Source organism: Camelina sativa, chromosome 7 (assembly GCF_000633955.1).
Source record: "Camelina sativa cultivar DH55 chromosome 7, Cs, whole genome shotgun sequence".
In the NCBI taxonomy this organism is placed as follows: domain Eukaryota; kingdom Viridiplantae; phylum Streptophyta; class Magnoliopsida; order Brassicales; family Brassicaceae; genus Camelina; species Camelina sativa.
Window position 1 is genome coordinate 32,118,967 of NC_025691.1, and position 27,945 is coordinate 32,146,911.

General features: G+C 43.2%; 7 protein-coding genes across 7 annotated transcripts; 6 read left to right on the forward strand and 1 right to left on the reverse strand.

Annotated features, from left to right (window-relative positions):
• LOC104703798 lies at positions 94-1,800 on the forward strand. Its single transcript, XM_010419870.2, has one exon. It carries the CDS (start codon positions 317-319, stop codon positions 1,583-1,585), a length of 1,269 nt encoding a protein of 422 aa, XP_010418172.1. The 5' UTR covers positions 94-316; the 3' UTR covers positions 1,586-1,800.
• Positions 1,906-3,619, forward strand: LOC104703799. The gene has a single exon (XM_010419871.1). It carries the CDS (start codon positions 2,103-2,105, stop codon positions 3,360-3,362), a length of 1,260 nt encoding a protein of 419 aa, XP_010418173.1. The 5' UTR covers positions 1,906-2,102; the 3' UTR covers positions 3,363-3,619.
• On the forward strand, positions 4,356-6,179 carry LOC104703800. The gene has a single exon (XM_010419872.2). The coding sequence runs from the start codon at positions 4,585-4,587 to the stop codon at positions 5,956-5,958; it is 1,374 nt and encodes a 457-aa protein (XP_010418174.1). The 5' UTR covers positions 4,356-4,584; the 3' UTR covers positions 5,959-6,179.
• LOC104705172 lies at positions 6,621-7,827 on the forward strand (the record flags this gene model as incomplete). The annotated part of the gene is made up of 1 exon (XM_019227205.1): positions 6,621-7,827. A coding segment is annotated over one exon (1,164 nt), but the record flags the coding sequence as incomplete, so codon positions are not given.
• On the forward strand, positions 10,627-12,408 carry LOC104705175 (transcription termination factor MTERF2, chloroplastic-like). Its single transcript, XM_010421149.2, has one exon. The coding sequence runs from the start codon at positions 10,903-10,905 to the stop codon at positions 12,151-12,153; it is 1,251 nt and encodes a 416-aa protein (XP_010419451.1). The 5' UTR covers positions 10,627-10,902; the 3' UTR covers positions 12,154-12,408.
• Positions 13,075-13,811, forward strand: LOC104703801 (UPF0540 protein At1g62000-like). The gene has a single exon (XM_010419873.2). It carries the CDS (start codon positions 13,148-13,150, stop codon positions 13,616-13,618), a length of 471 nt encoding a protein of 156 aa, XP_010418175.1. The 5' UTR covers positions 13,075-13,147; the 3' UTR covers positions 13,619-13,811.
• On the reverse strand, positions 13,913-15,319 carry LOC104705176 (F-box protein DOR-like). Its single transcript, XM_019227206.1, has 2 exons — positions 14,797-15,319; positions 13,913-14,522 (listed from the first exon to the last, which is right to left on the reverse strand). Exons 1-2 carry the CDS (start codon positions 15,317-15,319, stop codon positions 14,080-14,082), a joined length of 966 nt encoding a protein of 321 aa, XP_019082751.1. The 3' UTR covers positions 13,913-14,079.

The window sequence follows — 27,945 nt, forward strand, 5'->3', positions numbered from 1 at the left end:
CCCAGCAGCCACACACACAGTCACACACTTAAGACTTTTTGTCTTTATTTATTTCATTGTGAGAAACGAGAAATCCTAGTTAATGAAATTAGGGTTTAAGGGGGTTAGCACTTAACAACATCATACTGTATTTCTTCCTCATCAAAGTTTTGATTTTTCTGCGATTTAGGGTCTGACGGGCGAATAAAATGTAGAGTTGTTCTTCTCTGTTTTGTTTTTGTTGGGAGATTCTGATTCTAATCGTGAGAGAGAGAGAGAGTTGAGAGATCGAGAGTGTGCTTCGTATTCGAATTTCGTGGTGGTTAATCTCATCATCATGTATTCTCTGATACTCCATGGAAGAAGATCCATTGAGTTGCAAAAATGGACTGATTCAGTGAAGCTTTTGCAAAATGCGTTTGCTTTTTTTTCCTCTGCTCGTGCCGCTGCTGATGTGAGCCTTAGAGATGGTCGAAAAGGTAAGAACTTTACAGTCTCTTACCTCGTTGGTTCATTGGGTTTAACTACAAAGCTTGCTGAATCCATTTCAAGGAGAGTAAGCTTCGAGGTCAATGGAAATGCTGATTCTGTTCTGAGTCTTTTTAGAAGTCATGGGTTCACAGATCCTCAGATCTCTAGCATCATTATGAATTATCCAAGATTGCTTATGGTAGATGCTGAGAAATCACTTGGTCCCAAGCTTCAGTTTTTGCTGTCCAGAGGAGCTTCAAGCTCTGAGCTCACAGAGATTGTTTCTGAAGTTCCTAAAATATTGGGAAAGAAAGGGGTGAAAACTCTAGGCAGATACTATGATTTCGTCAAAGTCGTTATAGAAGCAGATAAGAGTTCCAATTTGAAAAAGATATGTCATTCTTTGCCACAGGGTAGTAAGCAGGAGAACAAAATCAGAAACGTTTTGCTTTTGAGAGACTTAGGTGTGCCTAAGAGGTTGTTATTCCCATTGCTCATCTCTGATGCTCAAGCTGTTTGTGGGAAAGAAAAGTTTGAAGAATCACTCAAGAAGGTTGTTGAGATGGGTTTTGATCCCACCACTGCAAAGTTTGTCCAAGCTCTGCGCATTGTTCAGGGGTTGAGCGACAAAACAATGCAAGAAAAAGTCAATGTTTATACAAGGTTAGGCTTTGATGGATGGGAGATGTTCAACAGGTATCCCATCTTTCTTGCACTCTCTGAGAAGAACATATTGAACTCCGCTGAAACGTTTCTAAGTCTAGGGTTCAGCAGAGATGAGTTTGCCAAGATGGTCAAGCACTTTCCTCCGTGCATTGGATTATCCGCGGAGATGGTTAAGAAGAAGGTTGGATTTCTGGTGATGAAGATGAACTGGCCACGTACGGATCTGGTTTCACACCCTGCAGTACTTGGATACGATATGGAGAGGAGGATTGTACCAAGGTGTAACGTAATCAAAACTCTCATGTCCAAAGGACTGCTCGGAGAAACAGGAAAGGAACTCCCTCCAATTGGGTGTGTTTTGAAGAATACTGATAAGGAGTTCTTAAATAGGTTTGTGAGGAAGTTTGATGACCAAGAGCTTGTGGCTGAGTTGATGACTATATTCACTGGAGATCTTCAGAAAGGCTAGCTAGTCATAGGATCTAAATGTTAATTTATGGTTTCTTGGTGAATCATTTGGTGTTGAAGAAGTTTTGAATCTATTTGTTATGGCCTTTGTAAACACAATTATTTACTTCTCTTTGTTCATTATGAAAAGGTAGTTTTCTCTTTGGTTATTAACCAAATTTTGTTCACCAAACATAAAGAGAGAGATAAAAGCAATTGGAACCGTTAGATTGATATGTTTTAAACAACTGGTAACCGTTGGATTCCTTTTCTTTTTTTTTGTTGGTCTTATTAAAAAATGATGCCATCACAGCAGAGCAGACCCTAGTAATATCAATTTGATATCATAAACCCTAAAAAAAAAAACGATATTTTTTTTTTCTTTCGGTTCTTCCCCCTAACCTAAATTTGAATCCTTGAAAGATGAATGAGTCTTTTGTTCTTCTTCCCCACTCATCAGTCTCCTCGAATTGAGTTAAGATTGATTAGTCGAATTGCTTCAAAGATTGAGGCTTTTGTTTGTTGGTTTTGTAATTGTCATGTATTCTCTGACACTCCATGGAAGAAGGTCAGTGGAGTTGCATAAATGGCGTAACTTGAGTGTTTCATTGCAAAAGGCATCTTCTTTATTCAATTCCTTCTCCTCTGTTGCTACTACTGTGAGTCCTAGAGTTGGTGGGAAAGGAAAGAACTTTACAGTCACTTACCTCGTTGATTCATTGGGTTTCACTACAACAACAGCTGAATCGATTTCAAAGAGAGTAAGCTTCGAGGAAAAGGCCAATCCTGATTCTGTTCTGAATCTTTTAAGAAGGCATGGGTTCACAGATTCTCAGATCTCCACCATCATTACTGATTATCCAAAACTGCTTATAGCTGATGCTGAGAAATCACTTGCTCCCAAGCTTCAGTTTTTGCAGTCCAGAGGAGCTTCAAGCTCTGAGCTCACTCAGATTGTTTCCACAGTTCCGAAACTCTTGGGAAAGAAAGGGCACAAAACTATTAGCGTATACTATGATTTCGTCAAGGAAACTTTACTTGATAAGAGTTGTTCTTCCAGTTATGAAAAGTTATGTCATTCTTTCCCACAGGGTAATCTAGAGAACAAGATCAGAAACGTTTCGGTTCTGAGAGAGTTAGGTGTGCCTCAGAGGTTTTTATTCTCCTTGCTCATCTCTGATCGTCAACCTGTATGTGGAAAAGAAAAATTTGAAGAAACACTCAAGAAGGTTGTTGAGATGGGTTTTGATCCAACCACTGGAAAGTTTGTGGAAGCTCTAAACGTTATTTACGGATTGAGCGAGAAATCAATAGAGGCAAAAGTCAATCTCTATAAAAGGTTAGGCTTTGATGTGGGAGATGTATGGAAAAGTTTCAAGAAGTGTCCTGTCTCTCTTAGAGTAACGGAGAAGAAGATGTTGGATTCCATTGAAACATTTCTTGGCTTAGGTTTCAGTAAAGATGAGTTTGCGTTGATGGTCAAGCAATTTCCTCCGTGCATTGGGTTATCTGCAGAGATGGTGAAGAAGAAGGCTGACTTTCTGATGAAGAAGATGAATTGGCCAATACAGGTTGTGGTCTCAAACCCTACGGTGCTTGGATATAGTCTGGAGAAGAGGACTGTTCCAAGGTGTAACGTAATCAAATTTCTTATGTCTAAAGGACTTATTGGAAGTAAACTACCTCCAATGGCGTCTGTCTTGGCGTATACCAATCAGGAATTCTTAAGAAGATATGTGAAGAAACACGAGGACAAGCAGCTGGTGGCTCAGTTGATGGATATCTATCTTGCTTCATAGATCATAAGGCTTGTCAAGGATCTTGGATTTATCTGAAAAACCTCCACTGAATCCTTTCCCTCTATATGCTTACAATTGTCATTTTGAATCTCTTTAGGTTTGTAGCCTAGAAACAGAAACTCAGTGTCTCAGAGACAGAGTCATTTTCCAAGGTAGAGTGTTCTTTATTTATATGTGTAGGACGGATAAGAATAATTCTTGTGAGTTGAAGTTCGATTCAGTAACTTAAAAAGCCAAGGTAGAGTGTTCTTTATTAATCATCCAGCCTCCCAAAGTTATCCTTTTTATTTACATATTTGGTATTTGACAAAACAAAAAGTTTCAATTCTTTTGGTGGGGATTTTGGTTCTTCTGTAGTAAAACTGTGTTCTCTTCCATCAGAACCCTGCTTCTCCATTTGATCACTGTGATTTGGATCATCAAGTGGTTTATTCAGTACATGCTTACCATGATTTAAAATTCAGATATGGATTGGAATGATGCAATGCAGGTCCTGAGTTCTTGGATTGGTCATGTAGTGTTTGTTCTTTGGTTTCACTATATTCTTTAATGTTTGGGGATTGGAGATACTTACAACAAATAGTCATGTAAGCCTTTCAATATCTTGCTCTGTGGTTACTTTATATATATATATATATATATGATCGTTCTTGATAGAAACTTGAGACCTGTCAGTTTGCTTCTTATAAGCTAGAAAAATGGGTAAGCTTTGAGTTTCTTGAAATGTTTTCATTTGGAGAAGAATGATCCACACTCCTGTTTAGTTTATCATAAATTCATAATGCTAGATTGATGCAACTCTTAAACCCTTAACCGAACTAACCAAATGTATCCGAGTTTCTAGAGAATTTTTAAAGAATTTTGGTTCTACTTAGGCAACAAAAACCGAATTTGTCCATAACCGAACCAAACCGAACCGAACCGAACCGTATTATGTTTCGATTGTTTTGGACAACAATTTCAAAATCAAAATTAAAAAGAGGGGGTTTTGGTTTTGGTTTTGCCTAAACCCTAAAGATCTCTGCGTTTTCTTTTCTTATCTGCAACTGATCGATGATGAGTGAATCGTTCTTCCTTCACTTCACTATCAACGTGGCTCGTCTTCTCGAATTGAAACTGATCGTTGGGTAGAAATCGCTTCTAAACTATTGGGGGATTTTGCTGGGTTCTGTTCTTCCTGCTCTTCTGCGTCTTTAGGTAATTTTTGAATTTGTCTTTGGTCATGTATTCTTCTCTGATACTCCTTGGCAAAAAGTTGCAGAAATGGCGTCATTTGAGTTTTGCAGTGCAAAATGCATATTCTTTTTCCAATTCCTTCTCCTCTGTCGCCACTGCTGCTAACGCTAGCCTAAGAGATGGTCGTAAAGGTAGGAACTTTACAGTCTCTTGCCTCGTTGATTCATTGGGTTTGACTAGAAAAATAGCTGAATCGATCTCAAGGAGAGTCAGTTTCGAGGACAAGGGCAATCCTGATTCTGTTCTGAGTCTTTTTAGAAGTCATGGGTTCACTAATTCTCAGATCTCAAGCATCGTTACGGACTATCCAACATTGCTTTTATTAGATGCTGAGAAATCACTTGCTCCCAAGCTTCAGTTTTTGCAGTCAAGAGGAGCTTCAAGCTCTGAGTTCACTGAGATTGTTTCTACAGTTCCTGAAATATTGGGAAAGAAAGCTGCCAAAACTATAAGCAGATACTATGGTTTCATCAGAGAGATTATAGAAGCGGATAAGAGTTCCAATTATGAAAAGTTATGTCAGTCTTTGCCAGTGGGTAGTAGGCAAGGGAATAAAATCAGAAATGTATTGGTTCTGAGAGAATTGGGAGTGCCTCAGAGGTTTTTATTCTCTTTGCTCATCTCTGATGCGCAACCTGTCTGTGGAAAAGAAAATTTTGAAGAATCACTCAAGAAGGTTGTTGAGATGGGTTTTGATCCAACCTCTTCAAAGTTTGTCCAAGCTCTTAAGGTTGTTTACAGATACAGCGACAAAACAATAGAAGAAAAAGTCAATGTCTGTAAAAGGTTAGGCTTTTCTGTGGGAGATGTATGGGAAATGTTCAAGAAGTGTCCCACCTTTCTGAATAACTCGGAGAAGAAGATAGTTCAGATATTTGAAACCCTGAAGAAGTGTGGACTACTCGAAGACGAGGTCATCTCACTGTTGAAGAAGATTCCACAATGCGTTGGTGCTTCAGAGAAGAAGATATTGAACTCCATTGAAACATTTCTTTGCCTCGGATTCAGCAGAGATGAGTTTGTTATACTAGCCAAGCGCTTTCCCCAGTGTCTTATTTTATCTGCAGAGACTGTGACAAAGAAGACTGAGTTTGTGGTGAAGAAGATGAATTGGCCTCTAAAGTCTGTGATTACAACCCCTGCGATGCTTGGATACAGCATGGAGAAGAGGACTGTCCCAAGGTGTAACGTAATTAAAGCTCTCATGTCAAAAGGATTGCTCGAAAGTGAACTCCCTCCAATGTCTTCTGTTTTGGTATGTACCAATGAACAGTTCTTAAACAAGTACGTGAGGAACCATGATGATAAGGAGCTTGTGCTTGAGTTAATGGCTATTTTCACCAGAGACCGTGTTTCATAGATCAGAAGGGCTTGTCAAGGATTTTGCTTTTATTATTCTGAAACCTTGATCTTTGACTTCAAAAGCAATCCGATTTGGAAAATTTAACTTAAAATGTTATTGTGAGTCTCTTTTCTGATATATCACACTAAGGTTGGTAGCCTAGAAACAGATGCAGCCAGGTAGCAGACGTCTGTATCCAAACTATATATTTGTTGATTTTTTTTTTCTCTTCCCTTAATTAACTTTGGTTTGCATCATTGAGCTTCACCCCATCAAAAGCCATTTCTCATTTTAAAACAAAGAACACGCATATTTTTAATCCTAGCTAGCTTCAGAGACAAGCCAATATAAACAAGTCTATGAAAACTACTAATATTAATATTTCATTTATTAGCTATATGAATGAATATCTTAAGACATTATTGTTCTACACAATAAACAAGACCACAAAACTTAGAAAGAAAGTGAACAAATTAGACGATGATGAGGACTTTAACAACAACAACAAAAACAATGAGGAATGGAACAGCAATATTTGAAATGGAAAGGAAAAAGTTTAGGATAAGAATAAGATACGATGAATGGTAACTAAATAATAACAATATCTTAAAAAAATGTATTAAATAGTTAGTATATAAAGTTAACTAAAATTTTATAATTTGATTCTAAACTATAAAATTACTGCTAGTGTTGCTGATGCTGATGATGTGAGCCTTGTTAGTGTTGGTCGAAAAGGTAAGAACTTTACAGTCTCTTACCTCGTTGGTTCATTGGGTTTACCTAAAAACCTCGCAGAATCGATTTCAAAGAAGGTCAGGTTCGAGGACAAGTCAAATCCTGATTCTGTTCTGAAGCTTTTGAGAAAGCATGGGTTTACAGATACTCAGATCTCCAGCATCGTTACGAGTTATCCACGGTTGCTTTTAGCTGATGTTAAGAAATCACTTGGTCCAAAGCTTCAGTTTTTGCAGTCTAGAGGAGGTTCAAGCTCTGAGCTCATTCAGATTGTTTCTTCAGTTCCGAGAATCTTGGGAAAGAGAGGGCAAAAAACCATCAGTGTGTACTATGATTTCATCAAAGACACTTTACTTGATAAGAGTTGTTCCAAGTATGAGACTTCATGTCAATCTTTTCCACAGGGTAATTTGGAGAACAAGATCAGAAATGTTTCGGATTTGAGAGAGTTGGGAATGCCTAGGAAGTTGTTATTCCGCTTGCTCATCTCTGGTGATGGACCTGTCTTTGGTAAAGAAAAGTTTGAAGAATCCCTCAAGAAAGTTGTTGAGGGTTTTAATCCAACCTCTGCAAAGTTTCTTGAAGCGCTAACCATTGTTCAAGGGTTGAGCGACAAAACAATAGAAGAAAAAGTCAATGCGTATAAAAGGTTAGGCTTTGATGTGGGAGATGTTTGGACAGTGTTCAAGAGGTGGCCAAACTTTCTGACACACTCTGAGAAGAAGATCTTGAACACTGTTGAAACATATATTGGCTTAGGATTCAGTAGAGATGAGTTTATGATGGTGGTTAGGCGTTTTCCTCAGGGGATTGGATTGTCTGCAGAGACGATTAAAAAGAAGACTGAGTTACTGGTTAAGAAGATGAATTGGCCTCTAAAGGCTCTGGTGTCAAACCCTGCGGTACTTGGATATAGCATGGAGAAGAGGATTGTACCAAGGTGTAACGTAATCAACGCTCTCATACCCAAAGGATTGATAGGAAGTGAACTCCCTTCGATATCGTATGTCTTCATATGTAGCAATGAGGTGTTCTTAGACAGGTATGTTAAGAAGCACGAGGACAAGAAGCTGGTGACTGAGTTGATGAGTATCTATAGTGCTTCATAGATCACAAGGCATGTCAAGGATTCTGGTTCTATTTTTTGAATATCTGAAAACCTCAATTTTAGACTTTTTCAAAAATATCAGTTTGATCCATATTCAACTGTTTCCCTCTAAATGCTTAAATTTGTAATTCTGAGTCTCTTTTCTGATATACTACTACAGCAGTTAGTTTCCAAATTTTTCTTTAGTTTTTGGTTTCCTGATAAGCTTAATTTCACTTTATTTGTAGAGTTTTGGGATTGGAGTACAAAAATCATAGCTAGTGATACCAAAACCCTCTTACGATACTTTAAAATCTTTGTTGTATATATAATTACTGACTCGTGGACTGGTCATATATGCTCTGCCGTTACTTTATATATTCTTTGATCATATGATTCATCTGATTAGTGGAATGTTTTTATTATCAGATTGGTGATCTTGGTCTTTAGTTGCTATGTCGTTCTATACATGTTTTCTGTGAGGCTTTATGGTACATTGTCTTGAATATCGTCAGGGGCACTAGAAAGCTATCCTACATTAGGATTCATAAATCAGATTATCATCCAGTCCAAGTTGGTAAAATCTGATATCTGGTTTTTACACTTTTTTACTGAATACGCCTGGGCTTTTGGGATGGCTTACGACTACAGAGTGAAAACACTCAAGGTTTCTCTCTTTGACTCACAAGGTAATATACCTATCAAGTTTATGATCCTAGAAACTGTATCAAGTTCAACGTTATTATAGGTAGATTGAGATAGGGTTCTGCATTGGTTGTTGATTAATTGCTCAAGCAGCGCATTTGCCCCATATCTCTCTAGAGCTAAATCTATCAGAACTATATTTTTCTTTTCTTGGTCTTATTGTGTTTTTTAGACGTAGGAGATATGGATTCCTTGAAAAAAGCAATCTACAAGTATACCATGGTACGTCAAAACTAGGTTAAGTTTCTTCTATCTTTAAATAATTCTGAATCTAGTCCCGTGTTAGCTAGTACTTTTGGCAATTGAGTCTCTTTAATATTTGAGAAAAATTATATATTCAACTCTGTTTGTTCATTTTTGATAGGAACTTGAGAATGATACTCTTGGCGCAGAACAGAGTCTCAGAGTACTTTTCTTTGGTTTATGATTCTCGTATGCTTTTTTCAGTGATGAATCCAGAAAAGTTTTGGCTATTAGCTATATGCCTGTGTACTTTAATTATGTAGGATCACATTTGGTTTTGAAAGTAACGTAGTCTAGTGTGCATACATTGGTTGGTGATCAGTAATTTAATCCAATAGAATAGTTATTAACCAGACCAAAATTAATCTGGTTCTGCTTGGTTAGTAGTACTGAGTTTTTTTTGAGTTTGATGATGTTGTGATGAAGAACGTCAGATCCTAGTGAACCAAACTAGAACATAAGTGATCTGAATATGACTCGAGTAAAATTGAGGCTAAAATATGAAAATTCGGGTTTGTAGTTGTGTATCTTCAATGAGAAAATTGTATAGGCCTCGGAAGATGGGTTGACTATGTTTGACTCTGATATTTCCTTCTAGAAGTGAAACGTCAACCACAGGAGAAGCTTGCCGAGGAGAGAACTGATATGGCACATGGCACAAGCAAAGTAGGAAGAAGAGAAGCCAAGCTACATTGCACTAAGCTCAGGTCCTGTGGCTATATGTAGGGTTCATAGATTGTCAGATCTCCTTCATAATGATTAAGGGTGTTCTTATTGAACTTTGTACATAGTTTCTTACACTGTCACATATTCTCATTGAGGAAATTATTCTGTTAGAGTGATCTCTAATTCTCTTTGTATTCTGAAAATAGGTAAAGGAGGAGCAATTTTAGCAAAAGCTGCCGCTGGGGAGGAACCAAAAATCAAAGCTTTGCCATGGAAAATCAAAGGCCTTTTACTTTACTTCTCAGAGCCAGAAAAATGGGTATGTCTACCCTGCAATTGCGAAGTTCTTGAAATGTTTTTTCCAGAAACCTCTGTTAGCAATCAGTGTTTTTTTGCATAATATAGCCTTAAGAGGGAGTGAAGTAGTTTATGTTGTTGATTGACTGACATCGACAAGAAATAATTCACTGTCACGACTTAACCAGTGTTATACAAAAAGGTTAGGCTTTGATGTTTGGGCAATGTTCAAGAAGTATCCTTCTTTTCTAACTTTTTCAGAGATAAAGATAGCCAACAACATTGAAACATTTAGAGGCCTAGGTATCTCCGGAGATGAGTTTGCGGTGATGGTCAAGCGTTTTCCTCCATCTTTTAAGTTATCGGCTGAGTCGGCCAAGGAGAAGACTGATCTCTGGTGAGGAAGATGAATTGGCCATTAAAGGTTGTTGTTTCAAACCCTTCGATACTTGGATACAGCATGGAGAAGAGGATGGTCCCTAGGTGCTCTTATGTCAAAAGGATTGCTTGGAGACAGAGGAAGCGAACTCCCACCAATGCGGTCTGTTTTTGATGAGTACCAATCAAGATTTCTTGTATATGACGATTCACGACGAGAAGAAGCTTGTCGCTGAGTTGGTGGCAATCTTCACCGGAGATCATGCTAAGGCACACTCACAACAACGACCAGTGTCAATATATTTGGCGTGAAGAGTTTTCTTTAAATTTTCTATAAAAATCTATTGACTTTTTGTAATTCTGTTTCGAGTTCTTGACCAAAAATCTATCATAACCAAGAACGTAATAAACAAACTCTAACAATCTCTCCTTCACGTATGTGGAAAGAGAGAGATTGAATCAACCCCTCAGCAAAACCATGATGAAAAAAGTTTGAATCTTTCACTCATACAAGTTAAAAGTTTGAATCTTTCACTCATACAAGTTTAAAAGTCAAGAGACCATATCATACTCAAAATAAAAAAATTATATGGAACTCAACTCACTGACCACAATTTTTAACAGCTTCGTCATAAACCCTAATTTTGTTTCCACACCAAAACTTTTTTTTTTTTTTGACGGATTCTTGAGAGGCTGCACACTCATCAGTCTCTGCCGCCGCTCGATGAATCACTGATCGGTTGAGTCGGTTTCACATGTTCTTCCATGTTCCTTTGTTAGTTTAGGACAGAGGTTTAGAGATAGTATCCTCCATACTCCATTCGAGATTCGTTTTCTCGATTAGAGTAGGCATGTATTCTCTGTTACGTTATGGAAGAAGGTCTCTTGTGTTACACAAAGGGCTTAATTTGGGATTTGTTGTGCAAAAGGAATCTGCTTTTCTCAGTTCCTACTCCTCCTCTGCTAATGCTCCTGGTGGGAAGTCAAGAGATAGTCGAAAAGGTAAGAACTTTACAGTCTCTTACCTCGTTACTTCATTGGGTTTATCTAAAACCCTCGCGGAATCAATCTCAAAGAAAGTTAATTTCATGGACAAGACAAATCCGGATTCAGTTCTGAGTCTTTTTAGAAGTCATGGGTTCATAGATTCTCAGATCTCTTTCATCATTACTGATTATCCAGAATTGCTTATGGTAGATGCTAAGAATTCACTTGGTCCTAAGCTTAACTCTCTCAAGTCCAGAGGAGCTTCAAGCTCTGAGCTCACTCAGATTATTTCTACAGTTCCAAGAATCTTAGGAAAGAAGTCTATTAGTGTTTACTATGATTCTGTCAAAGACATTATAGTAGCTGATCAAAGTTCTAATTATGAGTTCCCACAGGGTCATCAGGGGAATAAAATCCGAAATGTGTCTGCTTTGAGAGGTTTAGGCATGCCTCAGAGGTTGTTGTTACCTTTGCTCGTCTCCAAGTCACAGCCTGTGTGTGGGAAAGAAAACTTTGATGCATCACTCAAGAAGGTTGTTGAGATGGGTTTTGATCCAACTACCTCAAAGTTTGTTCTGGCTTTGCGTATGCTTTACCAAATGAGCGAGAAAACGATTGAAGAGAAAGTTGAAGTCTATAGAAGTGTAGGTTTTAGCGTTGATGATGTATGGGAAATTTTCAAGAAGACTCCTTCGGTTTTGAAAGTCTCGAAGAAGAAGATATTGAACTCTTTTGAGACGTTTTTAGGGTTAGGATATAGCAGAGCTGAGTTTCTGATGGTGGTCAAGCGTTATCCTCCTTGCATTGAATATTCTCTAGAGTCGATTAAAAGGAAGAGTGAGTTTCTGGTGAAGAAGATGAATTGGCCACTAAGTTCCTTGGTTTTGCACCCTCAGGTGTTTGGATACAGCATGGAGAAGAGGATTATACAAAGGTGTAACGTACTCAAAGCTCTCTTGTCGAAAGGACTGCTCAAAAAGGGAAGTGAACTACCTTCAGTGTCCTCTGTTTTGTCATGTACCGATGAAATATTTATACACAGATATGTGACGAAGCACAACGAGCTGGTGCCTGTGCTGATGGCTATCTTCAATGAAGGTCGCAGTGCTCCATAGATCAGAACAGAAGGCACATCTACAACAATGAGAAATACCAAGGTTTGTTCTTATTCTGTTGTTGTCAGCTTTAGGATTGTCAATGAATATATTGATGTAGCAATGGGAGGCAAATGAAAAGCTTTTGTTAATGTATCTATGAAACTCCAATTTGTACTTTTGTCATCTCAGTTTGACCTGGATCCAACCTTTTAATCTCTTTACAATTAAGAAGCTTTAGCTGGAATAAAAGTGGATCCTGATTGAAAATTTGAATGGTCGTTGTTAGAACCTTTCTTGTAATTGATCCAACCTGTTAAGCTATATGTAAGTGTTCCTTCTTGGTTGTGTGTTTTGTAAGAACATGACTCGCAGAAACGAAAGGGTTTTGTTGTCTGGTGATAGGATTCTTTCTTAGGAATTAGAAATTGTTTTATAGCAAGTAACAGAGAAGTAATTTCATCAAAGGCTGAAGAGTCGAGTTAATTAAGTAGCTTTGCTTAAACTCAAGGTAAATCCTAATTATGGATTCCCTTATAAGTTATGTCGCTGTGAGAACCTTTCTTGTAGCTGGTGGATTAAGTAACTCAAATTAGAAGTTGGAAAATGAATGTAGTTCATTTGCTTTTAAAATAAGAGATTTAGAGGCGTAAGAGATTCCTTCCGAGTTATAATATATCACAAAAATAGTATAGAATTAATCGGATATCACAATCCATCCATAGTACTAGCCTACTAGGTGGATAGATAAAATTGCAATTGATTCTCGCAAGAGGTGTTACTATAGTATCATGTTGACATCTTGGTACGTATGACCATTAGTTGTAATTTGACTAATGCATTTAAGCATGTATATATTTCTTGTAAGAAATGCACACGTATCTTAATTAATATATGCGTATAGAGTGTGTGTGTATATATAGAGGCTATGATTTGGTTAGAAGAACACAACACAACTCACCACAAACAACACACAATTTAATCCAAAATATATTAAAAAAACAAAAAAACAAAGATGAATGCCACAACGTTTGTTGTGCTTCTCGTGATTGGCGTTTTGTGCGCCAATGTCAGGGCAAGGGTGGACGTAGATGAGTCCAAAGAGACCAAATTAGGCACCTCTATGTCAAAATCTGCTACTAAAGGCATTGGAGCTGAGCTTTCTGTAACGGCCCAAACTAACAGCACTTCTTATGGCACTGGCTATGCTAGTGTTACTAAGAGTCCCAAAGGTCCAAGCGCGTTTTCAGACGGAAACGGCTACACAGATACCAATGGAGCTGTCTCAGCGCGAGGTCGCAACGCAAACGCTTCTTCTACCAGTGGTTCTGCCGCTCGAGGTAGTGCTGCAGCTGCAGCGGATCGCAGAGGTGCTGCTGCCCGTGGAAACGGTTCCGCAGGTTCCTCTTCCACTGCGAGGGGCCGCACCACTGACAAGAAGAAGAAGAAGAAGAAGTGCGACAAAGATAAAAAACGATGTGATTGAGCGTGAGGTGATCATAATGCTCATTGCTCAAACCAATTATATATATCGCACAAACTCACAATCTCTCTTGTATTCATAAATAAAACAGAGATTGATCATTGTCACCTTTAATTACATCATGAAATGCTACTTTTACTGTGTAATGTCTTATCATATAAATAAAATAAATGCAGTTAATTACGACCTTATATAATAATCTTCTTCAATCTTAAGTAATGGTAGCAACAATAAAGAAAAAACAGAACACTATGTACAATTGTGGTATTTGTTGAATAAAGAGGTTTTGGAATGTGGTAGTGTGAATAGTTTTAAGCATCCAAAGAAACAAGCCAATGGCATAGTTCGAGATGATTAATCAACTTCGGAAAATGATAAAGGGAGGGACACTATATCCTTTTATTTTACTTTAACCATAAACCGATAACACTAGCTTTGTTACAAAAAATCTCAAAGTATAAAAGTCATGATGATGAAGACCCTTCTTTAAGCTTCACACTCACATCCCCTACATGGTCTAGAAAGGTGTAAAGGATGGAATAACACTCAAACGCTTCCAATCCTTGTACTCTTCTGATTGTGTTCCTCTCGGCATTGTAGTAGAAAACGTAGAAAGGCTTCTCTATATAGGAAAATGAAAACACAATTTCGTTTGTGAGAGTCACTCCAACAACGCGTAAACTTGTGAATGACCCAACAGTATTCGACCAAAAAGCAGGCAATTGATATATATGCTCCGACCACTCATGCTTTTCAAAATCTTGTAGAACCCGCAGCTTAATACTTGTACAACTTCCATTGAGACGATTATTATTCCATTGATGAGACCCACGTGAAGCTAATTTACCATTGTAGTTAATCAGATGTGAACAATCTGAGTTAGTGTCTTCAAAAAATCTGAACTTCTCTGATTTCAAATCAAAGAGAACGATTATGCATTGGCTTGAAAACGTACGGAAGGCTGGATAATACAGAACACCGTCGATGCATACATGGTTATATTCATGATAAAGATGATAGGGTATGCAACATTTGATCACTTTCCATGAGGGTTCTCGAGTTCCTAATGTCAGAACTTGATGCTCCTCCGAGCTTTTCATTCCATAATCATTCTTCCAGGTCATGGACAAGTTTATCTATAGGCTCATACCCTAAATAGCTCATCGTTCCAGTCCCCTTACTCGTCTTGAGTTTGATTTTGGGTAAGGGCAAAGATTTTCCCGTGCTGGGGTTACATATCACCGAGACATTATGCTCCTTTCCCATTAAAATCCGATCATCTCCAAGAAACATCAATCCTCTGACAGAAGTACATCTTTCAAATAAAGTTGCATAATACGGAATTTTCATAAGATAACTGGCGGCTAAAGGAGAGGAGGAGTTGTTGTCATCAAGATTTTGAGGCTGAGGTGAGGAGAAGAAGAACACGTGTTTGTTTTTTCGGCAAGCAAACAATAGGTTCGGGCGAGCCAAAGATCTGGTCAAGAACAACTCCGTGAAGTAAGGGAGGCAGAGACTAGAAGCCCAAAGCTTCGATACGCAGCGACATCTTGACATGGATTTCGCCGGCAGTCTTGAACATATCTCGACAATTAGGTCAACTGGTAACGGTTCTACACTATTGCTTGAGGTCTTGGATCGCGTATTGCGTCCGGTGACGGCGACAAGATCCTCCTCCGAGACGTTTTGCTGCTCTGTTTTCATGGCGGAGGTCACTCTAGTTAAAAACCCTAGATTGCTAATCACAGTCAAATCCCGGCTCCACAGGGATACCAGATGACGAAGCAATCTTCACAAGTGAAAACCCTAGAGTGCGCGTTACACGGGATTCTTTAAAGTTACTTCTTCCTTTTTTGTTCGTCGTGATCAATTTGTTAGATGAATTGAATTTGAGATATTATATATAGTAGAAGATATTATATACTTTTTTTTTAATTTAATTTAAATATCCCGAAGGTGATGAAAAAGTGTAATGTACTCAAAAGCTCTTAAGTCGAAAGGACTGCTTAGAAAGGGAAGTGAACTACCGTCAGTCTCCTCTGTTTTGTACTTTTGTCATGTACCGATGGCTATCTTCAATGAAGGTCGTAGTGCTTCATAGATCAGAACAGAAGGCATATCTACAACAATGAGAAATGCCAAGGTTTGTTCTTATTTTGTTGTTGTTAGCTTTAGATTTGTCAATAAATATTTTAATGTGGCAATTGGATTCAAAAGAAAAGCTTTTGTTAATATATCTATGAAGAAGCACCACTTTGTGTGTTTTTTTTTTTTTTTAATTCTCATTTTGACCTGGAGCCAACCTGTTAATCTATTTTCCGAGTCATTGGACTCTTCAACGTTATTACTAAAAACAAAAACGCCAGCTAGGTGTAAGTGAATGAGTTCATGATATGTCTTAAGTGCTCCATGGATACATTGGCACTTTTTGTTACGAGCTGCTAAGAGAGTCGTGCCACGTTCAATATCCTTGTAATATATGAGAGTGTCTGTGCCTGCGAGTATAAAGATACAACAATTTTCCGCTGCTCTTTTGGGTTCAATTAAGAAGCTTTAGTTGGAATCAGAGAAGTTTAATGGTTGTTGTTAGAACCTTTCTTATATTTGGTAAACTGTTAAAAAATGAGTTGTTTTCAGGTTAAAAAAACAAAAAAAAAAGGGGGCACTTCTTGACCTCTAGAGTAGATCTACACTGAGAGTCCGATGTTGGAAAATGATTTTTGCTCATTTGCATTAAAAATTAGGGATTTAGAGGCCTAATAGATTCGCTTTCAAGTTTGTATAATAATAGTATAGTATTAATCGGATATCACAATCTATCCATAATACTAGGTGGTTAGATAATATTGCAATTGATTCTCGCAAGAGGTGTTAATATAGTATCATGTTGACATCTTGGTATGACCATTAGTTGTAATTTGACTAATGCATTTAAGCATGTATATTTCTTGTAAGAAATGCACACGTATCTTAATTAATATATGCGTATGGAGTGTGTGTATATATAGAGGCTATGATTTGGTTAGAAGAACACAACACAAATCACCACAAACAACACACAATTTAATCCAAAACATATAATAAAAAACCAAAGATGAATGCCACAAAGTTTTATGTGCTTCTCGTGATTGGCATTTTGTTTGCCATTGTCACCGCAAGGAAGGTTGAAGAAGTCTCCAAAGAGAACAAATTAGGCACTTCTGCTCCGAAAACTGCTACCAAAGGTATTGGAGCTTGTTTGTACCGGGGATTACGCAGTTTAAACAAATAAGATTTAGTGGGAAAGAGCGAGCTAAGTTCTTTATTAATCGGGGAAGGCGTGAGATCGTCACTTAAACAAATCGTATTAGAGCTTGTTAGTCGATAGACGAACTAGTAAGCTTAAAATGACGAACTGAAAACAAGACGAATTATACGAAAGATAATAACAGTTTTCGATGCAAAGTATTGCTCTGGGGGTATTGTCCGCGGGTCAGGATGATGATCCCAATAAATGCCCTCTCCTTTTATAGGAGACTGTTGACCTAGGAGAGTTTAGGGTTTCCTCCACGAATTCCCGAGATTGCCCTTCTGCGGGAATTAATGACTTGCTTCCAATCTCGCTGGGCCGAGAATGAATGTCGTTGGGCCGAGTGGCATATTGGGCGTAGCCCATATCCAACAATAGTCCCCCCCTTAGTCCGGAGAGTGGCAGTCTTTCTGCGATCGGCGGGCATACTTAAATCGTTCGTAATATGCCTGCTCGGCACAGATTGTCTTGGTTTGCCTTTAGGGAAGAAATTGCTGTAGTAGCTCTTCTTGTAAATGTCGGGCTCGTCTTTCGAGAGACGCCGTGAATATCCGACGGTCCTTCCTTTGAGCACGGTATTCGATGGATTTCCGGAAACGGGGCGTGTCGCGGATCGAGGTGACGGATTACGACAGTAAAATTTCCGTTTTATTTACTTATTTATGTCTCCCCTTCTTCTCCTTTTTCTTCACTTCCTCTTCTCCATAAAAAGGTAACTTTCTCTCTCTATCCTTTTATTTTTTATGCTTTTACTTCTTTCTCTCTCTACTTTTCTCTCCCCTTTGTTTGGTCACATACCCTAGAAGACCTAGCAGCCGCCGCCGCCGAGCTTCTAATAAGGGGATCGTCGATGGTCGATGGAGAGGACGAGGTCGGCAGAGAGAACGTCGGAGGTCGGCGCCGTATGAGTTTCGCCCGCCCGGCCGAGAAAGGCGGCGTGCTCGAAGTCGGTCGATCGGCGGAGATCGAGTGCGGCGCTCGGATGGTTGGAGATTGGCGCCGTATGGGTTTCGCTCGCCCGGCCGAGAAAGGCAGCGTGCTTGAAACCGGTCGATCGGCGGAGATCGAGCGCGGTAGAGAAGACGAGGTCGGAGATCGGCACCGTGTGAGTTTCGCCCGCCCGGCCGAGAAAGGCGGCGTGCTCGAAGTCGGTCGATCGGCAGAGATCGAGTGCGGCGCTTGGATGGTTGGAGATCGGCGCCGTATGGGTTTCGCCCGCCCGACCGAGAAAGGCGGCGTGCTCGAAGTCGGTCGATCGGCGGAGATCGAGTGCGGTGCCCGGATGGTTGGAGATCGGCGCCGTATGGGTTTCGCCCGCCCGGCCGAGAAAGGCAGTGTGCTTGAAACCGGTCGATCGGCGGAGACCGAGCGCGGTAGAGAAGACGAGGTCGGCCGAGAGAACGAGGTCGGCCGAGAGAGCGAGGTCGGCCAGGAGAACGAGGTCGGCAGCCTATGCGATAGTGAGATCGGCGGACCTCAAGGAAAAAGCTTGCATGGCGACACCGAGGTCGGCACTCCGGACGATGCTGAGGTCGGCATCGCCGAGACTGATGCTCGGATCGGCACTCCGGACGACGCTGAGGTCGGCGTAGTTGAGGGTGTTGGTCGACTTGATTTCTGTTTTGTTGATATCTCCCACGAGTTTGATTCCGACGATGGCGACCCAGATCTTATGATGGGAGGGAGCCGAAACACGGAGATATTGGGAGGTCGGCGTGATTCGAGCAAATCCGACGCTCGCGATATTGGATCGATCGGGGGAGATCACATTGAATTCGACTTTCGAGAGAGAGAGAGCGGCCGAGAGCTGTGGTCGGCCAAATATCGGGGATTGAAGATCGGGTCGCGTCAAGACCACCAGTTTCTGTATGTACGCGTGGCAAGACTCTTGCAGGAATCCAACGCGCTTTCTCCAAGAAGTACGGGGCTTATAAAGATGTTTTTGATGACGTTGGTGTCGACATTGGGGCAGAGTGTGGAGATCTTGACAGTTTGGCCAAAGACTACAATTTCGCCGATATTCTCGAGTTCAGCGAGGATAGCGACAGTGGTTCTGGTGGGAGTCCTATGGATGTCATCCCGACTGAGGGTACTGGTCCTCGTTCGGCTGTCTTGGGTCTCAGTGCTGCGCCGATTGCTGCCAATCTTTCAGTTGGTCCGGCCGATCACGGTCCTTCGTTGTGCACGTCAGATAGTATCGCCGAGATGGCGCGGTGGTGTAAGATGCCCGAGGGACTGGTTTTCAGGGTTCCTGAGTCGCACGAACGTCCTTGGACGCCTCCGACAGGTTTCATCGCGCTTTTTGAGCATTATTTCACTGAATGCGGTCTGTGGTTCCCTTTGCCGGAGTTTCTGATACGCTATTGTGCGAGGCGTAAGATTGCCATTTCTCAGCTTTCTGTGGGAGGTATCCGTAACGCGGTCGGTTTGGCGATGCTTGGTACCAACTGTGGTATAGAGGTTGACGTGCATTTTTTGGAGGAAGCCACCAAGTTCACGAAAGTTAGAGGTAGTCCGGGATACTTCTACACCAGTGCCAGATCGGGTCATTAGATAATCGTCGGGGCTGAGAAAAAGATTCGTCGTTGGCAGCGTTATTTTTTCTTTGTCAAGCGGGACGAGATTTCGTTCGACGATCTTGATGTGTTTTGTGCTACCGAGTGGAATATGTTTCCCGGTAGCTTCATAGTTTCTTACTCATACTTGTTTGATTGTCATTTGGCTGGTTCCTGACCTTTTCCTTATTTTCGTTGGTGTTTGCAGAGCCTGTCGTTCGTTTGCGCGCTCATCCTCCTGGTTTTTTCGATAACCTCAGACAGATCCGAACGCTAGGGGCCTTCATTGGCCTTCGATTACTCAGAGATCTCGTGAGTTTCCTCTTCATTCTGTTGTATCGATTGTTGCTCTCCTTAATGGTTATTGGATTGTTATACTTTCGTTTTCCTTTTTAGGTCTACCGCGCATAGGGATGGGAAAAGTTAACACTCGTCTTCCTCGATACGCCGATCAGTTCAAGAAGGCCGTTGAAGCTGGGTCTTCTTTGCATGCTACAGACACTGAAGTTGTTGACCCGTCACCGGGTGGGGGTGGCGATCCGCGAGTTGCAGGAGATCTGAGGTCGGCGGAGGTTGGCGCCACCCGTGCCGACAAAAGGGCTGCCAAGGTTCCTGCTGTCGCTCCGCGCGGGCAGAAATCACGTGGCGAGGCTTCTGATGCTCTAGCGATCGTTGTCGCTGATGCCGGGCGTCCTACTCCATCGAGGAAGAGGGCTTCTCATGGTGAGGTGGTTGTTCCCGAGCCCGAATCGTCCAAGAGATCTAGGAGGGATGGTATTCCGCGCGACACCACTGAGATTGATGATTCGTTCTCCTTTTCTTACAAGACGAAGGATGAGTTGTTCATCAACAATGCTGCTGCTTGTGGTGAGCTCGCTAGCAAGGTTCGCGGCTCCTTTGACCCGCTCCCTTCTGTGGCTTCTCTCTACGATCCCGAGCTGTATAGATCGTGGGCTCGGAAACACTTCCAGGTTGGCATTTGTCTTTGTGTTCTTGAATGAATTTTCTCAATTATTATCTTAATTCTTTATTCCTTGCCTTTCAGGATGGTGGTGGCGTGAACCGCATGGTCGTCTCGTACGAGCGTCGCATTGCCGAGCTGGAGAAGCAACTTGCTGATTCTCGCACTTCTGAACCATCGAGGAGATCGGCTGAGGAGCTTCGTCAGGATCTCGATAAAGAGCGAGGGGTTTCTGCTGTTCTCACGAAGCAAAATACCGGTTTCAGGAAGCAAGTAGCCGATCTCAAGGCTTCTCTTGACGCTTCCCACTCTCGTCTCGAGCAGTTCGAGGTTGATCACGCGTTTCAGAAGGCGCAGTTGCAGCAGCTGCAAGCGGAGCGTCATGGCATCGATGTCGAGGTTGCTGGCTACAGGTCTCGTATTGAGAGGATGAGGAAGCATATTCTTGACAACAGAGCGGCGCAGGAGTCTCTTCTGACCTTGAGCCAGGTGAGCGGCACCTATGATTGTCTTCAGGAGTTGGCGAAGAGTGGTACGATCGTTCCGTCGAAGACTTTGCTCGGCTTAGAGGCTGATGCAAAGATGTGGGAGGACAAGGTTCTTGGTTTCGATATCGCCGACGTTCTGGACAGCGACCTCGAGGCTCTCCCAGAGACCGCGATCGTTCCTACGAACCTTCAGGCGGCGGAGGTTCCCGTGATTGTAGGAGAGGAGGTCGTCATGGCAGGGGCACCTGCGGGATCGGACGCTCAGGTTGCTGCCGAGCAGTGACTAGCTTTTATCTTGTTGTTTTATTAGAATCTATTCCCGTTTGTAACGGATGTCGGGCCGTTTAGGCGATGTATTTTTCTTTTTGAACCTTTGCATTATGATTGGACTTGCTTTATGTGTTGTCTGCTGGTTTTATGATATGTGTCCGTCGTTCTATGGATGTGTTTTTCGAGAATTGCAGTATTGATTGCTTTGCCTCGAAAATTGCACTCTTTGTTCTATAAATTGGCCTTCAAGTTGCCCATTTCTCATCATCCTCCTTTCTTGTTTTAAAGATAAATCTCTCCTTTTGAAGGGTGGTTGAGATCGGTAGTATGCCTGTGACAACGAGGTCGGCGTGGCTGAGGAGGGCGCGAGAGCGGCTCTCCGTGAGGTCCGACGATGTAGTTCGTTCCGAGATGGAGTTTTATCGTGCTCGGATCCAGAGGTTGAGAGCTTACATTCTCGCTACGCGTCGAAAGTTCGAGCGTCATTTCTGGTTTCATCGTATTGACGGAGTTATCGGATATCTTGAAACTATGATCGACGAGGGATTTTTGGTCCCGAAATGGAGGTGGGATCGTTTGTTGGAGGAGCGCTCTCGTCGTGAGGAGTCAATGGCTGAGGTGGAGATTCCCGTCCTTGAACCGGACGATCTCGATCCTATTGGGAGCAGGCCCTTTGAAGGTCGGCCCGAGCTCGATGCATGCCGGACTCGGGTCGACGTATTGCGTCGTTATATTATTCAGTTAGAGTGAACGGACCATTTCTTCGTTGAAAGCAACCGTGCTGAGGGGATTCGCTCGTATCTCGAGGAGATGGCTGCTAGGGGTGCGAATGTCCCGATGGACACGCTGGAAAGTCTGCGGAGGGAGTGCCAGGTCTGGCATGTGAAGATTTGCGAGCTCGAGTTTGATAAACCCTCCGATGCCGATCTGGGATTTGAAGACTAAGTTTGCACTTTGGGACTTGTTCGTTTTGTTAGTTTTGTGTGCCGAATGTGGCTTTTCGTGTTTGGCTTTCGTTGCCTTGTCTTTTGTGTTTTTTTTCGAAATAAGGATGTTTATGGAATGAAAATGTTTTTGTGTATTTCCTATCTTTGGTATCGAGTGGTATCCTGTTACGTGTTTCGAATACCAAATGTTTAGGGTGGTAGTTGAGATGAGCTCGTCGTACCTTTTAGGTGCGGCTCTGGTGTCCGGCTTACCCTGTGTGTGCCACGAGGTCGGCAAGAGAGTGCAAGTAAGAACTTGGCTTATACAAACTTAACCGCCTGCTAGCTGAATGCGATCTGGGTCGGCTTATTTATGCAGATTATTTCACTGCTGCATCCATGAGGAACGCGTTTTAAATCGTTCCCTTGGCCAGAGGGTCGATGTAAGAGCTGGACATCTCGCGGAGACGGACTCGTTCGAGAGAGCTCGTGTGTTTTGATAGGTTGAAACTTTTGTTTTTAATTTTTTGGTATAGCTGTGCCGTGTGACGGGCTGCCTACGTACCCTTAGAAAAGGGATCAAGCCATTCGTAGTTCGTATTACAAAGGGAGAGCTCGGTAGTACGAGCGTTCTTTTTTTTTTTTTTTTTTTTTTTTTTTTTTTTTGTAAGCAAGATCTAATGGTAATAGCGTTTAAAGTTGCCAGAATTCCATAAGCGAGGGATTGGTGTGCCGTCCATGGCAAACAGCTGGTAGACGCCGGGAGTGACGACCTTGGAAATCAGGTAAGGGCCTTCCCAATGAGCGCCCATTTTTCCTGCGTTGAGCTCGGCCGTGTTCTCGAAGACTTTTCGGAGGACGAGGTCGCCTTCGTCGAAGTGGCGTGGCTTCACCTTCTTGTTGTAATATTTAGCGGCTTGCTGTTGATAGTTCTGAATTCGAAGAAGAGCCTTGTCGCGTTCTTCTTCGAGGGTATCGAGGGTATCGAGCATCATCTTAGCATTGAGAGTAGGATCGTGCACGAGCATTGAGCGTCGTAAGGTAGGTACGCCGATTTCCTCCGGTGCGAGGGCTTCCATTCCATGCGCAAGGGAGAACGGTGTCTTTCCTGTTGATCGGCGCGGGGAAGTTCGGTGCGACCATAGAACGCCATCGAGCTCGTCGGCCCAGAGACCTTTCTTATCTTCGAGTCGTTTCTTTAGTCCGTCAATGATGGTCTTATTGGTCGCTTCGGCCTGTCCGTTGCCCTGCGGGTAGCGGGGGGTCGACTTGCTCAAACGGATTCTCCACTTCGCGCAAAAACCTTTGAATTGGAGCGAAGTGAATTGCGCGCCGTTGTCGGTGACGATCTCATACGGAATTCCGTGCCTGCAAATGATGTTCTTCCACACAAATTTTTGGACTTCGTTTGTTCCGATTTTTGCGTAGGCTTCGCCTTCAACCCATTTGGTGAAATAATCCGTCATAATGAGAATGTATTTCTTTTGACGGGACGCAGGGAGAGGTCCAACGATATCCATTGCCCATCGCATAAAAGGATATGGTGGAGAGGTCGTTCTCAACAGTTCGGTTGGCGCGTGGATGATCGGAGCGTGGCGCTGGCATTTCTCGCATCTAGCGACGAACTTATCGCAGTCGTCGTTCATGGTTGGCCAATAGTGACCATTATTGCGTATGCGTTGTGCGAGCGCGCGACCTCCTGAGTGATTACCACCGGAACCTTCATGAACCTCTCTCATTACATCGTTGATTTCTTCGGGACCGACGCAAGTCAAAAGTGTACCAGATGCTGTCCAACGGAAGATGTTGCCATCGAGAAGTGTGTAATGCGCGCAGCGAGTTCGAAGGCGCCGGGCCTCCCACTTGTCTGAAGGGACGATACCGTCTGCGATAAAACAACGGATTTCTTCTTGCCAATCGTGTGGTCGCTCGTGAAGTTCAGGATTGGGTTGGGCGTGTGATGATGACGCTCGTTCGTGAGATGGTGACGATTGTTCCTGAGACGACGAGGTTCGTCCTTCTTCGCTGGTTGCGGATCCCTGCTCGGCCGAGCACTCCACAGGTGGCACATTTGCCGGTGGTTCGATGACGAATAGCGTGAGTATGGGGTCGCTGTCCTCTGTTCTTTGCTTTTTCGAGACTTGATCGCTGAAAGCCTTGTGTTCGATGAGCTGTTGTTTCTTTTTCTTATCTTGGATGTTGGGCTCGGCGTGCGCGAGGAGATTGATGCTTGGTCGATCGATGCTCTCGACAGGGATTACTCGGTGCAAGTCGGGATCGGAGGTGGATGCGAGGACGGCCAGAGCGTCGGCCGGTGCGTTGTCACTTCGGGGAATTTTGTTCAGCTCGAATGTCTCAAAATTGTTGGACATATCTTGGACAACTCGGAGGTAGGCATCCATGCGGTCGTTCTTCGCCTCGTAATCGCCGCTAAACTGGTGAGTTACCAGCTGTGAGTCACAGAAGACTTGTATCTTTTTCACCCCTATTCCACTTGCCAATCGCATTCCGGCGATTAGGGCTTCGTACTCGGCCTCGTTGTTGGAGGCGGGAAAGGCGAGCCGGAACGATTGTTCGAGTACTTCACCCGATCCCGGAGCCGTGACGAGAGGATGCGCCGTCCACGTGCAGTGTCCATTTCTCCTCTCGCGGACAGCCGAACTCTAGCTCTGGGGGGAGTTCGATCAAGAAATCAGCGAGCACCTGAGATTTTGCACAAGTGCGGTTTTTATATTCGATGTCGTACTCGCTGAGTTCTACTGCCCACTTCGCCAGGCGGCCTGATTGACTGGGGCTGTGGAGGATGGTTCGCAGAGGTTGGTTGGTTAAGACTTCAACGGTGTGGGACTGAAAATACGGCCGAAGCTTCCTGGCCGAAATTACTACAGCGTAAGCGAGTTTTTCCACATAGAAGATCAGCTCCGTCTAAGCTTTTACTCACATAGAAGATCGGGTGTTGTTCTCCTCTGTCCTCCTTGATTAATACGCCACTGACCGCCGAGCCGGAGACAACGATGTACAGATATAGAGTTTCGCCCTGATCGGGCTTTGCTAGGACAGGGGGAGTAGCTAGGTAGTGCTTGAGTTCTTGGAAAGCAGACTCGCACTTATCATCCCATTCGAACTTTTTGTTGCTACGAAGCAATTGGTAGAAAGGTAGACATTTATCGGTAGAGCGTGAAATAAATCTGTTCAGAGCAGCGATCAGCATGGTGAGGCGCTGAACTTCTCGGGTGTTGCGTGGCGATGGAAGGTTGGTGAGCGCCGAAATTTGTTTCGGGTTAGCTTCGATACCTCTCTTCGTGACGAGGTATCCTAAGAATTCTCCAGAAGTCACGCCGAACGAACACTTGGCTGGGTTCAGCTTCATATTGTATCGGTTTAGCACTTCAAAACACTGAGCGAGATGCAAGACGTGATCAACGGCCTGGATTGACTTGACCAGCATATCATAGATGTAAACTTCCATGGTTCGTCCGAGCTGCTCGGCAAACATGCGGTTGACGAGGAGCTGATAGGTTGCACCAGCGTTCTTGAGGCCGAATGGCATAACCTTGTAACAGTAAGTTCCTTGATCGGTGATGAAAGCCGTTTTCTCCTGATCGTTCTTGTGCATCATAATTTGGTTGTATCCTGAGTACGCATCCATGAACGACAAGAGCTCGTTCCCCGCGGTCGCCTCGACTAGTTGGTCGATGCGCGGTAGGAGAAAGCTATCCTTTGGACATGCCTTGTTGAGATCGGTAAAATCGACACACACTCGCCACTTGCCGTTCTTTTTCTTCACCACTACAGGATTGCTCAGCCAGTCAGGATACTTAACCTCACGGATGGATCCAGCCTCGAGTAGTTTCTTGACCTCCTCGTTAACGGCGGCGGTACGCTCTAGCCCGAGCTTTCGACGCCTTTGTTTGATCGGTTTGAACGTCGAGTCCACATTGAGCTCGTGGCAGGTTACATTTGGGTCGATGCCGGTCATACTGTTCATGCTCCACGCAAAGGTCGCTGCGTTCTGGCACAGGAACTTTACGAGCTCGTCCTTGATTGGTTGTGGTAGGTCGGCCCCAATTCCCACGCATCGAGTTGCGTCGGAAGAGTCAATATTTACTTGGACGATTGATTCAGAGTTAGGGCGAACACGACTGTCTTGGCGCTCGGCTGAGTCCGAAACGGTGAACGTCCGAGCGTGGCGTTGTTACGCTCGATGATGAAGCAGGTTCGTGCTACCAGCGGGTCCCCTTGTAGTGTAAATATTCCTCTAGGAGTTGGGAACTTTACGCACTGGTGGTAAGTTGACGCCACGGCCTTCATCTTATGCAACCAAGGAGTGCCGAGGATGACGTTGTATACGATCGGCTTGTCGACGATAGCGAAGTTGATGCAATGCATCGTCCCGCCCACATAGACCGGCAGCATGATCGTACCCTCCGTCATCACCGTGTCGCCGTCGAATCCGGTGAGGGGTTGAACATCGTGTTCGGTGGTCCGCAAGTCGATTTCCATTTGAATGAGCACGTCTTTGAAAATGACGTTTACCGAACTACCTGTGCCGATCAAGATTTTGGTAACCATGCTCTCGCCGATCTCCATCTCGACCACCAGTGGGTCGTTATGGGGTCCAGTGAGACCTGATGCGTCGGCTTCTGTGAACACGATTGGGTCGGAGTTCGTAGTAGGTGGCGTGCTTTGAGCTAACCATCCTCGCTTGGCCTCTAGTCCCCGTCGATAAGCTTTGATAGAACGGACCGAGTCGCGGCAAGTCGCCAGACCACCCATGATCATGTTTATTCTTCGGCGTGGAGCCGGAGCGTTGGCATCCTCAGTTCGCTCGGGATTCCTTTTATGGGTTGGTGGGGGCGGAGGTAGAATTTCAGGTCTCGGTTGTGGCGCGGGAGCGGCGTTATATTGCTTGCTCGGGTTTTCGTTCTCAGGATTGAAGAAATGGTTATCCCTGTGAGCGGCTATTTGTCGTCGCTCGAGATCGACGTCAATATGGCCTTCTTTAAATTTGTCGAGCAATATTTGTTGGAGGGTGCGGCACTCTTCTGTTGAGTGTCCTGCTCGCTTGTGGTATTCGCAATATTTGTTGCCACCCTTTCCTGATGGGTCTCGGACCCACTTGTTATTCCAGGGCCTTGATGAAGATGCCTTGGGATCTTGATTACTAACTGCAAACGTTTGGACTTTCTTTCCTTTGTCCAACTTGTCGGCGTATTCTTTGTCGAAGTGTTGACGAGGCTCGTGATGCTCGTCTTGTGCCTTCTCTTTTCCTTTGGACGATTTAGGGGCCGGGGGTTCTGGACGGTTTGTCCTCGATGCCTTCTCTTCGTCTAACTCTATGTATCTGTTAGCGCGGTGTAGTGCGTCATCCAGAGTCAGGGGCTCGTGTATTATGATGTCTTCCCTAAATCGGGAGCCGTGAGCGAGAGCATTTCGGAGAGCCGATATTGCTGTGTCGTCGGCAATCGAGAGCTTTGACACGATTCTTTTAAACCTTTCCATGAAGTCTCGGAGAGATTCGTCGTTTCGCTGGAACATGTTCCAGAGATCGGCGTTCGACGCGCCTCGAATCATGAATGTAGAGTGATGTTGGAGAAAGGCGGTGGTGAGCTCGTGATAGCTCCCTATCGAGTTCGGCGGGAGCCGGGAGAACCACCCTAGAGCCTCATGGGCTAAATTCTCAACGAACAGCTGGCAGCAACCAGCTTCGTATTCTTCGTCACTGAAATGAGCTCGGCTGATTGTGAAACTCATTGACGTCAAAAATGGCTTCGGATTGTCTAATCCGTTGTAAGGGGTGAACTTGAACTTGTTTACGTAGCGGACTTGAATGCGGGAGAT

Excerpts from the sequence above, each read along its gene's own strand:
- LOC104703799 (XM_010419871.1), top strand. The coding sequence starts at position 2,103 with ATGTATTCTCTGACACTCCATGGAAGAAGGTCAGTGGAGTTGCATAAA.
- LOC104705175 (XM_010421149.2), top strand. The coding sequence starts at position 10,903 with ATGTATTCTCTGTTACGTTATGGAAGAAGGTCTCTTGTGTTACACAAA.
- LOC104703800 (XM_010419872.2), top strand. The coding sequence starts at position 4,585 with ATGTATTCTTCTCTGATACTCCTTGGCAAAAAGTTGCAGAAATGGCGT.
- LOC104703798 (XM_010419870.2), top strand. The coding sequence starts at position 317 with ATGTATTCTCTGATACTCCATGGAAGAAGATCCATTGAGTTGCAAAAA.
- LOC104703801 (XM_010419873.2), top strand. The coding sequence starts at position 13,148 with ATGAATGCCACAACGTTTGTTGTGCTTCTCGTGATTGGCGTTTTGTGC.
- LOC104705176 (XM_019227206.1), bottom strand. The coding sequence starts at position 15,319 with ATGAAAACAGAGCAGCAAAACGTCTCGGAGGAGGATCTTGTCGCCGTC. Across the intron at positions 14,523-14,796 it reads CAAAATCAAACTCAAGACGA|AGAAGTTCAGATTTTTTGAA; the intron begins GTAAGGGGACTG and ends ATTTGAAATCAG.